The 15,416-nt window shown below is 54.6% G+C and overlaps 1 protein-coding gene across 4 annotated transcripts in view; it reads right to left on the reverse strand.

Moving 5' to 3' along the window:
* Positions 1–1,581: 1,581 nt before the first annotated feature.
* REXO1 (RNA exonuclease 1 homolog) overlaps positions 1,582–15,416 on the reverse strand; it is a 47,068-nt gene continuing 33,233 nt past the window's right edge. For all 4 annotated transcript variants that reach the window (XM_059870227.1, XM_059870230.1, XM_059870228.1 and 1 more), the window contains exons 10-16: positions 13,767–13,880; positions 12,686–12,759; positions 9,035–9,145; positions 8,594–8,709; positions 8,284–8,422; positions 5,000–5,120; positions 1,582–4,010 (exon numbers count right to left, since the gene is read on the reverse strand). In XM_059870227.1, the coding sequence (XP_059726210.1) occupies positions 3,922–4,010; positions 5,000–5,120; positions 8,284–8,422; positions 8,594–8,709; positions 9,035–9,145; positions 12,686–12,759; positions 13,767–13,880 (764 nt within the window). In that variant the 3' untranslated portion in view covers positions 1,582–3,921. The remainder of the gene's footprint in view (positions 4,011–4,999; positions 5,121–8,283; positions 8,423–8,593; positions 8,710–9,034; positions 9,146–12,685; positions 12,760–13,766; positions 13,881–15,416) is intronic.

The raw sequence follows: 15,416 nt of genomic DNA on the forward strand, positions 1-15,416 counted from the left end.
GGGCAGGCTGGGCTGTGCTGCAGAGCCGGCTGGGGGCATGAACGGACACAGAACCAGAGGATACAGTCTCAAGCTGCCCCAAGGGAAATTTAGGTTGGATATTAGGAAAAAAGTTTTTTCCAGAAAGGGTGATAAAGTTCTGGAATGGCTGCCCGGGGAGGTGGTGCAGTCCCCATCCCTGGGGGTGTTTAACAAAGCCTGGATGTGGCACTGGGTGCCAGGGTTCAGTTGGGGTGCTGGGGCTGGGTTGGACTCGATGAGCTTGGAGGTCTCTTCCAACCCAGTGATTCTGGGAATTCTGTGAGTTGGGGTGTGGGCTGGGGGCTGTGCACACCTCAGGGACTGAACCAGGGTCTGCAAAGTGATTCTGTGAATTCTGTGAATTCTGAGAACAGCGGCTGTGAATTGAAGGGGTCGAGGAGTCACAGAATGGTTTGGACTGGGCAGCAGCAGGGTTCCAAAAGGCAGAGGGAGGACAGGATTGGACCCCTCAGGGCTGGGACCCCACTCACCCCTCAGCCCGTGTGGCACCTGTGTCACCCTGTGCCAGAGTGGTGGGGAGGGGACACACCTGAGGGGCCACACGGGGACCCCACAGGGCCACCCCCAGCCCCAAGCAGCACAACGGGGTCTTGTCCCCTCTGCTGTCACAGAATCCCAGAATGGTTTGGGCTGAAAGGGACCTCAAAGCCCATCCAGTGCCACCCCTGCCATGGCAGGGACACCTCCCACTGTCCCAGGCTGCTCCCAGCCCTGTCCAGCCTGGCCTTGGGCACTGCCAGGGATCCAGGGGCAGCCCCAGCTGCTCTGGGCACCCTGGGCCAGGGCCTGCCCACCCTGCCAGGGAACAATTCCTGCCCAAGATCCCATCCAGCCCTGCCCTCTGGCAGTGGGAGCCATTCCCTGGGTCCTGTCCCTCCAGGCCTTGTCCCCAGTCCCTCTCCAGCTCTCCTGGAGCCCCTTCAGGCCCTGCCAGGGGCTCTGAGCTCTCCCTGGAGCCTTCTCTTGTCCAGGGGAGCACCCCCAGCTCTCCCAGCCTGGCTCCAGAGCAGAGGGGCTCCAGCCCTTGCAGCATCTCCGTGCCCTCCTCTGGCCTGGCTCCAGCAGCTCCATGTCCTCCTGCTGCTGTTGCCCAGGGCTGGGGCAGCTCTGCAGGTGGGGTCTCACCTGAGCACAGGGGCAGAGGGGCAGAATCCCCCCCTCCCCTGCTGCCCACGCTGGGGGCTCAGCCCAGCACAGGGGGGGTTTCTGGGTCAGTGCCCATGGCCGGGGCAGGCTGAGCCTCTCACCCACCAACACCACAAGTTTGTGGGTGGGTCCCTGCCCCATTCCCTGGTCCCTGCCCCATTCCTTGTCCCAAGTGCTTCCCCCAGGGCTGCTCTGCCTGAGTTCGTCCCCAGGCTGTGCTCAGGGCTGGGATTGCCCTGACCCAGGTGCAGGACCTTGGACATGTTGAACCCACTTCTCCAGCTTGGGAAGGACCTCCTGGGAAGCCTGTCCAGCCCCTCCCAGCTCCAGGATGGCTCCAGTACCTCCCCCCACAACCCACCAGCAGGCAGAGCAGTCCCAGACTCAGGAATGTGCATCTAGTCAACACTCTTTTATTAAAAACAATTACAAAAAGTTACAGGTTACAATCGTTCTGTACAACCCAACCAAACCTCTGGTGCCTGGGGAGGTGATGGCAGCCCTGGGCCAGGACTGGCTCTGAGCACACCCATGGTGTGGCTGGATATGGTTCCACACTCCCAGGGACATCCCTTGACACAGCAACCCCCACACCCCCACCCCACAAGCCTCAGTTCAGCCTGACCATGGGGAAAGGAAGGGGAAATGATGGAGGTCCACGGGCTGGCAGGATCCTGCCTGGAGGAACCCCTGCCTGCCCCGGCCCCAGGAGGGTGATGGAGCCAAGAGCTGCAGAGCAGCACACAGCACACTGTGCCCATGGCTGTCCCAGGGAAGGAGGAGGCTGGGAAGCAGGAGCTGCCTGCTGAGGAACAGGCAAGAGGCAAGAGCCAGATCTGAGGCCTGGCTGCTCCAGGGACATTCCATCCCTGCAGCCAGGGGTGAAGATAAACGGGGGATAAACATGGCAAAGCGGCAGAAACAGGAACAAACTTTCCCTCCCCAGCTGGGAGGCACTGAACTGTCTCCCCCAGCCTGGGCAGGAGCAGCACTGTTCCCTGCAGGCAGTGGGACACAGGGACAGCCCAAGGTGTCCCAAGGCTGCTTGGGGTGGAAGCCCCAAGGCAGGGAAGGAGCAGAGCTGGATGTGGAGCACTGGGGGAGCTGCATCCCCAAAACCTGGGGTAAGGAACTGGCAGCCAGAGGAAACACAGATGGGCTCAGCAGCAGCAGGAGTCTGTACAGCCCCACTGCTCCTGCAGAGCCTGGCAGAGAAGTCACCTCCCTGCCTCCAAGGGCAGCAGTGGGATGGGGAGAGTCCACCAGGCCTAGTGTGGGGCTGGAGCAGGACATCCCTGTCCTGGACCACAGCCAGCCCAGGCTCCTGCCCATGGGCTGGGCCAGCTCAGCAGGACATGCAGGGGACACGCAGCTGTCCCCAAACCCTGAGCCCAGCAGGGGCACAAAGGAGTGAGCAGGACCTGACTCTGACAGGAACCAAAGCCCAGCAGCTCCTCTGCCCCCAGACTGACAGAGCCAGGGACACAGGGACACAGGGACACAGCAGCCACCAAGGGACACAATTCCAGTGCTGCCAGGGAGGGGTCACTGCTCTGGGGGGAAGGTGCTCCCTGAGCCCAGCGGAGAGACATGGGGTCCATGGGGATTGTTCCTCTCAGCTCTGCTGTCCCCAGACAGCAGCAGGGGCTGGAAGAGGGACCCACCAGTGCCACCCACTCACCCCAGTGACAGTCACACCCAGCAGCTGCTCTAGCCCAGGTGCCAGACACACAGCTGGGTCCTTTGCTCTCTGCAGAACTCCCAACATGTCAGTGAGGTGAAATGAAGGACTTTCCCCTATTGCTTTTGCCTGGACCAAGTCCCTGCAGCAGGGCCAGCCTGGTGGGGAGTCCTGCACTCTGCTGAGGCCACCCTTAGGTGCAACCTTCCCTGCACCCCCAAAAACCTTGTTCCCTGAACACAAGCTCACTGGGGCCCAGCTGGAAGCTGAGGGGCAGGGAAGGACCCTTGTCCCACCCTGCAGTGATGGGATGCAGGCTCTCCCTGGCTCTGGGAGCTGTTTGTCCCTGTCCTGCCTCGTGGCTCCCTGAGGTCTGGGCAAGGTGGGACACTGGTGGTTTCCCCCTTTGCAGAACCAGGTGCCAGCCAGCCCTTAGCAAGGAGATCACCTGGGGCACAGCAGGTGGCAATTCCCAGATCCCACCTCATTCCTTTCCCTCAGAGCCAGCCTCCCTCTTCTGCAGCTCCACAGTGGGATTGCACCAAGATCTCTTCCCAAGTGCTCGATCCTCAGCTCTTGCTTCCCACTCCAGCTACACAATGCACTCACAGCTTCCTGCCCAAACTTCTTCCAACTCCCCCCTCTCCAAACACTGCTTTGGAGTACAGAGGCAATTTAAGTTACATTTGGAGGGAAAAAAAAAAAAAGTAAACAATCTACCTTTAACTGAACCAGAAAGATCCTTCTGCACATCTCCAACCTACCTCTAACAAACTTCTCCTAGGAACCAAGAAGTTCTGGTTGTGCTACTCAAAACCACCTTGCCAGGCCCAAAAGGCAGAGCATGGACCACTGAGAATCCCTCAGGTGGACCCTGGGGATCCAAGAGCCAGCACCTGGGCAGGGGGACTGCAGGTGTGAGTCCAGGAGTCCTGCTGGGATGGTGGGGAGCAGGAACATGCTGCTGGCATGGGGGGACAGAGTGGCTGTGGGCATTTATTGCACTGCTTCTTCACAGAGGTGCAGGAGAACAGCAGAGACACCACACGAGGTCATCGCTTCACCTTCGCATCCTCTCTGATCTTCCACACCATCAGCTCCATGCAGGCTCTGGCATCCTCACTGGAGTCATGTCCTTCCACTGGGGACACAAACACAGTGCCACTGACCCCTCTGCCTGCTCAGCTCAGCTCAGGGAGCTCCCCAGGCAGAGCCAGCTCCTCCCTGGCCCCTGCAGCCACAGCCACACCTGGGAGCACCCTGAGCCACAGCTGGGGATTTAAAGAATTCCAGAGAATCCCAGAATGGTTTGTGGTTTATGGTTTGTTCAAGCTCATCCCATTCCACCCCTGCCATGGCAGGGACACCTCCCACTGTCCCAGGCTGCTCCCAGCCCTGTCCAGCCTGGCCTTGGGCACTGCCAGGGATCCAGGGGCAGCCCCAGCTGCTCTGGGCACCCTGGGCCAGGGCCTGCCCACCCTCCCAGGGAACAATTCCTGCCCAAGATCCCATCCAGCCCTGCCCTCGGGCAGTGGGAGCCATTCCCTGGGTTCTGTCCCTCCAGGCCTTGTCCCCAGTCCCTCTCCAGCTCTCCTAGAATCCCTTTAAGCCCTGGAAGTAGCTTTAAGGAGTCCCCAAAGCCTTCTCTTCTCCAGGCTGAACACTCCCAACATTAAACATGTATTTTTTTCCACTAAACGCACACTTTGTGCTGGGCTTGAGCCTGACACCATCAGCCATGGAACAGCTGGGAGCTTCCCCAGCAGTGTTTACAATGTGCTCAGGGAAGATGGAAGGGAACAGGCCCCACTTCCAGCAGGAGGGTCCAGCCAAGCTGGCCAGAGAGAGAAGGGAGGGCAGGACTTGGCCTTGGCAGAGCCACCCTCAGCCTTTCCACAGCACTTCCTCTGTCCCACTCAGCACAGGGAGGGGAGCAGGGAGAGCTCTGCCCTCGGAGCAGGGCTCACACTGAAACGAGCTGTGGCTGAGGCTTCTTACGCCAGCACATTCCCAGCTACCACACACATGCAGGGCAGAGAACACCAGGAGCAGGAGGACTGGGGAGAGCAGAGGAAGGGGGGGCTGAGGAGAGCCCAGCCAGGAGGCCGTGGGGTCCCTCCGAGCTCTCACCGTTGTCCTGGATGATGCGTTTGAGGTAGTCGGCCATCAGCGTGCGCAGGGCCCGCTTGTAGGGCAGCCCCAGGCGGTGGGGGAACACGATGGCTGTGTCCACCACAGTGCCATGGATCAGCTGGGGAGGAGCAGAGGAACAGGGTTATTTCCCCACTCCCACAGGGACAGGCACTCCTTGGGATCAGCCGTGCTGCAGGAACCTTCTGGTCAGCTCCGGGCTCCGTGCAGCACTCTCGGCAGCTTCCCACCCAACCAGTCTGGCAGGAGGCTCTGGCTGCATGTGGGCACACTTGCAGGGTGTGGGCACACAGCATTCCCACTGCTGTGCCAGCCCCACAGCCCTGGAACCTCACATTCAGGGGGTTTCCTGAATCTCAGCAGAGATTGGGGCTGATCCAGTTTGTGTAACTCCAGCAGGACAGGCCAACCCTTAACCCCCAGCCTGGAGAAGCTGGAATAGCTCTGGAGTCTTTCCCAATTAAAAACTACATTGAAGAACCAGCTGACTGCCCAACAGCCCCCGTGGGAGTTGTAGCAACCTTTCAGCTGCTTCTCAGTCTGGTGAGGGGCACTCCTGCCCATGGCAGAGCACTGGAACTGGATAAACCTTGTGGTGCCTTCCAACCAAACCATTCTGGGATTCTAGGATGGGGACAGAAGTGGGCAGGATGTACACACATGACAAAGCAGGATGTACATCCCACTGCTGCTACAGAGTAGACCTGGCCTTTAGGGTGCAAACCAACCCTAAATCCTCCCATCCACCAGCAGTGACTCAACAGGAAGTTTTTAACCAGCACCAGCTCAGCAAGGGTGGAATGGGACAAGGAAATTCTATCACTGAATCATAGCAGAGAGTGTTTTGAGTTGGGACTTTTTAAAGGGCCTCTACTCCATCCAGTGCCATGGCAGGGACACCTCCCACTGTCCCAGGCTGCTCCCAGCCCCAATGTCCAGCCTGGCCTTGGGCACTGCCAGGGATCCAGGGGCAGCCTCAGCTGCTCTGGGCACCCTGGGCCAGGGCCTGCCCACCCTCCCAGGGAACAATTCCTGCCCAAGATCCCATCCAGCCCTGCCCTCTGGCAGTGGGAGCCATTCCCTGGGTCCTGTCCCTCCAGGCCTTGTCCCCAGTCCCTCTCCAGCTCTTCTGGAGTCCCTTCAGGCCCTGCCAGGGGCTCTGAGCTCTCCCTGGAGCCTTCTCTTGTCCAGGGGAGCACCCCCAGCTCTCCCAGCCTGGCTCCAGAGCAGAGGGGCTCCAGCCCTCTCATCCAACAGCCCAGCTATGATTTTGTCACCATGCTGGAGGAACTGAGGATGCTGAACAGGTCAAAGTGCTCCCTGCCCTGCACCAAGGGGGCTGGGGACAGCCAAAAGGCCCCACCTGATAAAGTCCATAATCACATGGCAGGCTGGCTTTTTTTAACACTCATTTCTTCCTCCTGGGCTGAGACAAGATGAATTCTCTGCTGTCATAAGCTGCATTCAGTGGGAGCTGAAGGAATGTGGGTGAAGACAATCCCACATCCTGAGCACAGGAGTGAAGGGCAGGGCCTAAGAGATAAACCTGTGTCCTGTCCCAACACAGATGACTCCAACAGGACCCTGATAATCCCCTCTCCTCTCTGCCTCCAGGCACCAGCTCATTTTGCAGGACAACCCACAACTCCATCAGTAACAGCTCCACAACTGCACTTTAACAGGAACAACCTGCTCCACTCTTCAGAATATAAAACTGCCAATGTTATGGATAATCTCCCCTGGACTGCACTCAGCCCTGGCACCCTCCCAGACACACTGGTAATTACTTATGTAGATCAGGAAGAGTGAGGAAACAGGATAATAAAGCTTTAAATAAAACTTGAAATGCCATCAGCACTTGGAAGTTGCCACAGCCATTAGTGAGATATGGCTTTAGTGGCACAGCCCTGGGCCATTCTGCTGTGACACCCCACACTGCTCTGGGCTCCTCCTCTTGGCAGCAGCTGTGGTGCTAAGAGAAAATCAAGCCTCTAAGAGGCCAAGGCAGTCATCTTGAGCTGATCTAACTGGAAATAATGTCTTTCTGATTATGATGAAGCCTCTCCAAGGCTGGGATAAAGGGTGCCATGGAGAGGTAAAGTGTTTTACAAGCATTAAAAGCTCCTGCTTCCAACCCAGCCCTGGGAGCTGGCAGCCACAGAGGTTTCAGCAGGAGAGCTGTGGGACAAAGAATGGCTGAGGGAAGTTCTGGCATGTGAGCACAAAGACTTGGCTCCTGCCTGCCACACACTCCTGGTGACCCAGGACAAACCCCTGGGGCCTCAGTGCAGGACACACACCCTGGCAGGACAGCAGAGCTGGCTGAGGGATGGGCACACCAGGCTGATGAGGGCCAGGCAGGAAACATGACAGGTAAAAGGTCAAAGTAACTTCATCAAAGTGACACCACAATTCCTAGTAAAGCTGGCACACAGCAGAGAACAGATCAGGCAGCGGTGAGAGGCAAATGATTTGGGATCAGTCATAGAATCATGGAATGGTTTGGGCTGGGAGAGACCTTAGAGACCATCTTGTTCCACCTGCCACTAGACCAGGCTGCTCAGAGCCCTGTCCAGCTCTGTCACCCTGGGCAGCAGCCACTAAGAGTTCAGGTGACACCATGAGTGACACACATGACCCCACTCCTCTGCACTTCCACCGAAACCAGCTTCACACAGGCTCAGAGACTCGACAAACAATGGAACCATGGAATATCCTGAGCTGGAAGGGACCCACAGGGATCATCAGCCCCTGTCCCTGCACAGCCACCCCAACACCCCACCCTGAGAGCTCCTGGAGCTCTGGCAGCCTTGGGACCATTCCCTGGGGAGCCTGGGCAGTGCCCAGCACCCTTGGGGGGAAGAACCTTGCCCTGAGCTCCATGCCAAGCCCTGGCCCAGCTCCAGCCCTTCCTGGCCTCCTGTCCCTGTCCCAGAGCTCAGCCCCTGCCCCTGTGCCTCCCCTGGGGAGGAGCTGCAGCCCCCAGGAGCCTCCCTCAGTCTCCTGTGCTCCAGCTGAAGGAGCCAAGTGCCCTCAGCTGCTCCTCATGAGGCCCCTCCAGACCCTTCCCCATCCTGACAGCTCCTCTGAACACTCTCTAAAGGGTGCATGGCTTTTTTATATTGTGGTGCCCAAAACTGCACACAGGACTTGAGGTGAGACCACCCCACTGGTCCTTGGAAATAAACAGTTCCTGAATTCCACCTACCACCCCCAGGGTGGGAAAGCACCCCAGGGAGATGTGAAGGCAGAGCCCAAGTTACCTTTAGTGCAAATAAGTCGCTTTCCAAGCTGTGCCCTATCAGAATGGTGTCTGCACTGAACATGTTCAGTAGGACGGCTTGGACATCCCGCAGGGTGATGCTCGTGTTCTCCAGGTCCTCCTCTGTCACACCTGAGAACCTGCAGAGCAACAGCACACAGGTGGGGGTCCTTCACTTGTAGAAACACCTCAAGGCCCAAAGCCTCTCAGCCCTTAGGGAGTGGTGGCCACTGGAGTTTCAACAAGTGCTGCCAGCCACGCCAAGTTCCTGAGAGAGCACAAAGCTCTGTCCCAAGGAAGACCATCCTCACCTGGTGTTGTAATCCACCACCTTGGAGTCTGGCTTGACAAAGGTATCATACACCACTTTCAGCTCTGAGTTGATCACAGTTACTCTTGTCAGCTCCAGTCCTTGCTTAGTGTAGCACTGCAAGAACACGGCAGATGTGATGAGAGGCACAGGCCAACCAGTGTGGGATCTGTGGAGCCCTTCACCCAAGGGCTGCAACTCCCAAAATGCAGCACATCTGGTGCAGCAAGGCCAGGCAGCAGCACTGCCCAGCGTGGGCCAGTCAGAGCCTGCCAGGGCTGCACAGCCCTCAAGCCAAACACAGCAATCAATAAGAGCTCATTTACACCTCCAGCAGCAATATTCAGAACAGAGAGAATCAGGTCAGCAAACAGCTCCCCTTCAGCCACTTGTGTCACACCTCAGGCAGCCCCAAAAAGCTTTGTTTTGGCTCTAGACCCACCATTTCACAGTCTAAGGCATAGATCCCAGGGTAGCCATCAGTTGTGGGCAGCTTCTCAAAAGTCTTCACAAAACCATCCAGGCTCTCCTTGCGCCCATCATGCACGTGTTGCTGAAAGGAAAAGACAGGGACAGCTGGTGAGCATAGGAACAAGAAGCCAAAGAGCCCACTCCAACAAACCTCCACCTGGGTTTTAATAATTTCTTAAAGAGGAATAAGTTTTGAGAAGTTCACAACCACAGCAAACACACCAGTGGCACATCAGGGCTGGTGGCATCGTTCTGGAGGAGCAGGACATCACGTGTCTGGGGAGAAGGAGCTTTCAGTCTGGAGGAGAATTTGTCAGGAAGGGTCACACTGAGGCCTAACTCTGCTGTAACTTCAGCTCCTGGTTCCTGTGGCCAAGACAAGGCCAGGTGCAGGATCCTAAGCCCAGACGTCCCTGTGTGAGCACGAGCAGCCAGCCAGCTCCAGAGCAAGGTGTGCATCCACACACTGCACTCCACACCCAGCCAGCCACACCCACAGGAGCTCCAGCCCACCAGCACTTGAGGCAACACAGGGCATTTCCAAGCACTCTGCATTGTTCCCAGCTAAGCCCCAGGGTCAACAAGATCCAGCAGGAAAACTCAGGGAGTGATTTCACAAGTGGTTTTAGCCAGTGCATGACTGAGCTGCTGTTGCAACACAGGTACTCCCACACTCCTCCTCAGCTCAGATCCCACTGGTTCTCCTGAAACCTTCCTGGCAAGCAGGGGTTCTGAGCTGGAGGAAGTTTAAAGGGGAAGCAGGAACAGGTCACAGAGGGCAAGGCAGAGCTGGGACTGCCCTTTGCCTGCTGACATGGTTCTAGGTAAAGCCAACCTGCACCACACCCAGAGGTGATGCTCTCCCTCCCTTATTCCCCAGTGGGGCTTTTTGTTGTGTTTAAGTTTTGTCTGTCCCTAAATCTCCATGTATTTGTGCACAACCACAGCAACCTGGGCACAGCCTCCTTTGCCATGCCCAAAACCATGGGATCACTGAATCCTTAGGGCTGGAAAGGACTCCCAGGATCATCAAGTCAACCCAGCAGCCCCACCAAGGTCACCACTAAACCACGTCCCCAAGTGCCACACCCACATACTTCCTGAACACTCCCAGGGATGGTGACTCCACCACTGCCCTGGGCAGCCCTGTCCAATGCTTTACAAACTTTTCAGTGAAGAAATTTCCCCAGTATCCAACCTAAACCTCCCCTGGCCCAGCCTGAGGCCATTCCCTCTCCTCCTGTCCCTGTTCTCTGGAGCAGAGCCCAACTCCTGGCTGTCCCCTCCTGTCAGGAGCTGTGCAGAGCCACAAGGTCCCCCCTGAGCCTCCTTTGCTCCAGGCTGAGCCCCTTCCCAGCTCCCTCAGCCTCTCCTGGTGCTCCAGACCTTCTCCAGCTCTGTTCCCTCCCCCGGACAATGTCCTTCTTGTAATGAGGAGTCCAAACTGACCCCAGGAATTGAGGTGGGGCCTCAGCAGTGCCCAGCACAGGACAGAGCTTCCCAAAGGTCTCACCCTACAAAGAATGAAACTGTTCTGGTTTGTCCCAGGATTAAAGGCTGGAGAGAGGAGGAACTGAGGCTCTTGTAAAGCTGCCATGTGTGGGCAGAGAGGAAACCAAAGCAGGATTTGCATATTTTCCTGCACAGGTCACTACTGCAGGTACAGCCAGAGCACAGGAACTGCATCATTTGAAGTTAATGAGGCAGCTGGACCAACACTGAGGCCAATCTCTCCCAGATTCCACAGCCAGCACTGCTCAAAGGCCTCATGGATCACTGCTTCCCTGGTGCAAGGGGCTGCACTTGTCCACTCTGCACCCATGGCATGGAACTGCTCTGCTGAGGGACTGGGGAGAGCAGCTCAGCAGCCAGGAGACACCAAACACTTCTCCCTTGCAGCTTCAGCCCTTCTCTCCCTGTGTAACACAACAGAACTGAGCAGTGAAGTGAAAAAAAAAAACCATTAGGCATTTTTCTCTATCAGTTGTTGTCCTGAAAATGCCCAATTCTTCCTGGCTGGGAGGAGGGCAGGGAAGGTGCTCCTGTTTTTGAGAGCCGAGGAAGCACAAAGAGCAGCCTCTGCAGGCTCCCTGGAGCAGCACAGCTCCCTCCTGCCATCTCCTGCCTCCCTGCCTCACTGCAGCAAACCCAGCTCACTCACTCAGCTGAGGGGCAAATACTGGATTTTCCCACCACTGCAGGGCAAAACAATTTAAGTTGCACTTGTTTTATCCCCTTAAGGGAAGCCACTGTTCTGCTAAAGGCTTAAGGAAGGATTTCCCAGCCCTGTGCTTGGACACACACAAGCTTTTCTAACCAGCTTTACTGCTCCAGTTCCTGAGAATGGTGTCTCATTACAAATATTTTCTGCTTTCAAAGCCCTTCTTCAAAACTGAAGGATTCTGTGCTCCCCAATGCCCCAAGATCCCAAAATGTCACTGGGTGCTCTGATGCTGAGCAGGCTGTGGATTCAACCCTGAAGCTGCCAAGGGGTGCTGTGAAAACTGGGGGCTTCTAAAAAGGAGGGAGAGGGACTTTTTATACTGGGATGGAGGGACAGGACCCAGGGAATGGCTCCCACTGCCAGAGGGCAGGGATGGATGGGATCTTGGGCAGGAATTGTTCCCTGGGAGGGTGGGCAGGCCCTGGCACAGAGTGCCCAGAAAAGTGATTTAAAACAAAAAATCCTAAATTCATGTAGAAAAGAAAGAAAAGTAATAACCTGATCCCATCCAATCCAACTGTGCCGGGCAGGCTTTAATAGTGTAAAAAAATTAATTGTAACAAACCTTGAATTTTGCCCAGAATTACCTTCTACCTCTAGCTTTTGGTTCTGCCCTGTGTGGCACTGCCAAATATAAAAATGCCACTAAAACAAATGACCAGGAACATGCCCAGAGGCCTGAGAGACAGGCACAGGACAGACTGGGGATGCTGGGCTGGCACAACAACTCCCCTGCTGCCTAAGGGAAAGAAAAAAGCACCTGTGCAAAGGTACCCAGACACTGCTCTGCTCCATCCAACTCCACACCTGAGAAGCTTCCTCATTCTTTTTTCTAGTGCAGGGCTCCCTCAAAAGAAGTTTTGTGATATTCTGGAGTTACAAGAGGCTCATTGGGAAGGTTCCTTCCCTCCTTACAACCAAGGACAGGCAACAAACAGAAAACATGTCAGAAAAAGATTTGTCCACCAGGATAAAGTTACCTTAATGGGAATCTGGAAAGGAAAAGATGGGAAAAAGGGTTTGGCACACTGTTGCCAAGGTCCTGAGACTGCTCCTTAGAAGGAAATCCCTTATTTCTCATTCCTTCTGTGATTCACTGAAGAACATGAGCTTTTCTGTGCCCCTCAGGTAGATGAGCTGGGCAGCCCAGGATAAATGAACCCAGCTCACTCACACAGCTGAGTGGCAATACTGGATTTTCCCACCATTGCAGAGCAAAAAAAAAAAAAAAAAAAAAAAAAAAAAAAAAAAAAAAAAAAAAAAAAGTTGCACTTGTTTTATCCCCTAAAGGGAAGCCACTGTTCTTCTAAAGGCTTAAACAAGGATTTCCCAGCCACTGCCACTGTGAGCAGAGCACAAATGTCACTGAGAATAAAGAGGTGTTGTTCCATCACTTACTTTAGCAACCTGGCAGCCTGGTGACCCCACAGCTCCCGAGCAGCAGCTGTAGTGAGTTTCCCACCCACCTGGCACTGAAAGAGAAAGAGATGAAGGGTCAAGGAGAAGGCTCTTGTTAACAAGAGACCTGAACTTCAGCTTTCACTGCAGATCCCCTGGATAAGCATGACAATAAGGTGTCAAACACAGGGGGAAAATAACTGCAGATGCACAGGCAGCAATCTAAAGAGTTTAAGTCTCTGGTACTCAGCCAGACAAACTCCAGAAGCCATTCAGATGCTCTGATGGAAAACCAGAGCAGAGCTCAAACTAGGTTAGTGCCTTGCTGCAAATGAATTCAACCAAGATCAGTGAACTCTCCTGGGAGTGCCAGACCTCTAGTGCTCCCAGTCAGCCTTTTAAAGGGCTGATTCTTTCCAAAAAGCACAGGAAGGTTTTCTCCTTCACTTTTCTGAACAAAGATGAAACCCCCCCTGCTGCAGCCCCAGTGCCACATTCTGAGGACAGCCAAGCCCAGCAGCTCTTTGTGAGGTCATTGCAGTGACAGGCACAGACCTGCCACCACCTGGGAGCATGACAAGCCCCAAAATCAAGCTCAAAGCTGAGGAAGAGCCTGTGTTTGGGGCTGGAGCACAGGCAGCAGGGCCAGCCTGTGGTTATTAACTGTTGTGGTGGTGTTGTGGGTCCCAGGATGAGGTGAGATATGAGAATTGACTCCAAGTTCTTAGAAGGCTGATTATTATATTATATTATATTATATTATATTATATTATATTATATTATATTATTATAAGAAAATTATATACTAAACCTACACTAAAGAAAGAGAAAGGAGACATCAGAAGGATAGCAAAGAATGATAATAAAAAACTTGTGACAGGCTCAGAGAGCCTGACACAGCTGGCTGTGATTGGCCATTAATTAAAAACAATTCACATACTGGGTAAACATTCTCCAAATCCCATTCCAGAGGAGCAAAACATGGAGAAGCTGAAGCTTCCCAGCTTCCCAGGAGAAGCACTCCTGGCAGAGGGATTTTTCATGACCAGGCAGTGCCAGCACCCCCCTGGCAGGGCTGTACCTCTCTGCTTGCGCAGCCGCCCCCAGTGATGCACGCACTCCTCCCTGCGGATGCAGCTCCCCGAGGCTGACACCATGTACTCGGTGCCACAGCGACAGCAGATCCTGCACGAGGCTTGGGGACAGGAGAGAAACATCAGCCAGGTCACTGGAAGCAGCCCTTCCTACCCTTCCCCTGGCCAAAGCAGAGTAAATCACCATCACTCAGCCCCAAGTACTGTTAAATGATGTTTTCTGTTAAAAAGGATTCCAAATGTTGTTGCAAACCCCTCTAAAGGCACAGCAATCCCTCTGAAATCTGCCCCCCCAAGCACCTCCCAGAGGCAAACACAAAGACTCTCCAGTGGCTTTGGTCCACATAAGCTGCCCCCCAGCTCCATCAAGGTTTGTTGAATTGTTTCTCCACACACAGCAAATTATGTTGGAGTCTAACACAGTTATTTTAAGGAACAGGATAAATAAGTCATTCTTTGGACACCAGAGCTAATGAAGCCTGGTTTTCCAGGGGATCTGTGCCTTGTCACTTCCAAATGACATTTTAGCTCTTCTAGGGCACAGCTTTTCTGTCAGGATTTTCCAGCAGCTAGATGAAGGAGCACTTAGGGCAGGGCCTGGGAGTCTGCAACTGCTCCCTCCTACCACCTCTGCTTTTACTGCCCAAAACTTGGGGAAGGGAGATGCAAAAAGCCACTGGGAAGGAGCTATCATTCCTCTGATCTCCATGCAATTCCATGATTCCACCAAAATTCCATTTTGGTGTGAGCATTAATGCTGTTAGTTCTGCACAACTGGTCACAGTGGCAGCAACAGCTTTAGTTAAAGAAGGAGAAAATCAAAGATCCTGCAACATCTGCATGAAACTACAGGAACAAAACCAGGAACATGAGCTCAGGTTCATATAAAGAAGCTGGCTGATTCCTGGGAAAAAAGGGCTCTCACAAATACAGCACTTGACAGTGTTAATGCAAGAGAGCTTTTGCCCAGGTTGCTTCAGCAACCACAGGACAAATGTAGGCACAAGGTGTTAACATGGATGAGCACTTAACACACTTTAGTGAGGTCTCTCCACACAGATGCTCAGGGGAGCGTGGCAAAGCACCTCAACAGAAATCACCAATCTGGGTTTTATCCCTGCTGCAGCACAGCCTGCTTTAGGCAGGGGCTGAGGAGCAGAAATCTTGCCATGAGCTCAGAAAATTCAGAGGAAGACCCCATCCTGTGGGTTGACCCAACCTGTGGGTCCAAGGCCAGGTTGGATGTGGGTTGGAGCAATTCAAACCTTTCACCACCCATCAGGTGGAAGATGTTCCAGGGGGTGGAACGAGATAGGCTTTAAAGTCCCTTCCAATCCAAACTATTTTGTGATTTTATGATCATTTTGTCCAGCTGCACAAAGGGCTCTGGGGAACTATTTGACCCAGCAGTGCCATGAGATCAAATAGAAAACTCTGCAATCCAGAGCAGCACAGCAGGACCCACTGCAAGGCCAGCCTGGCCCTGGGTCAGTCCTTATCCCACAATAACAGCAGCTCACACAGACAGAGACAGAAAAAAGTCCTTCCCCTGGGAGAGGGGAGGGTCACCAAGTGCAGAACAGGAGCCTCTTTGCAACCTGGTCAACTGTTGTTCTTTGGCAGCACAGAATCCTGCA

The sequence above is a fragment of the Haemorhous mexicanus genome, chromosome 29 (genome assembly GCF_027477595.1).
Source record: "Haemorhous mexicanus isolate bHaeMex1 chromosome 29, bHaeMex1.pri, whole genome shotgun sequence".
In the NCBI taxonomy this organism is placed as follows: Eukaryota; Metazoa; Chordata; class Aves; order Passeriformes; family Fringillidae; genus Haemorhous; species Haemorhous mexicanus.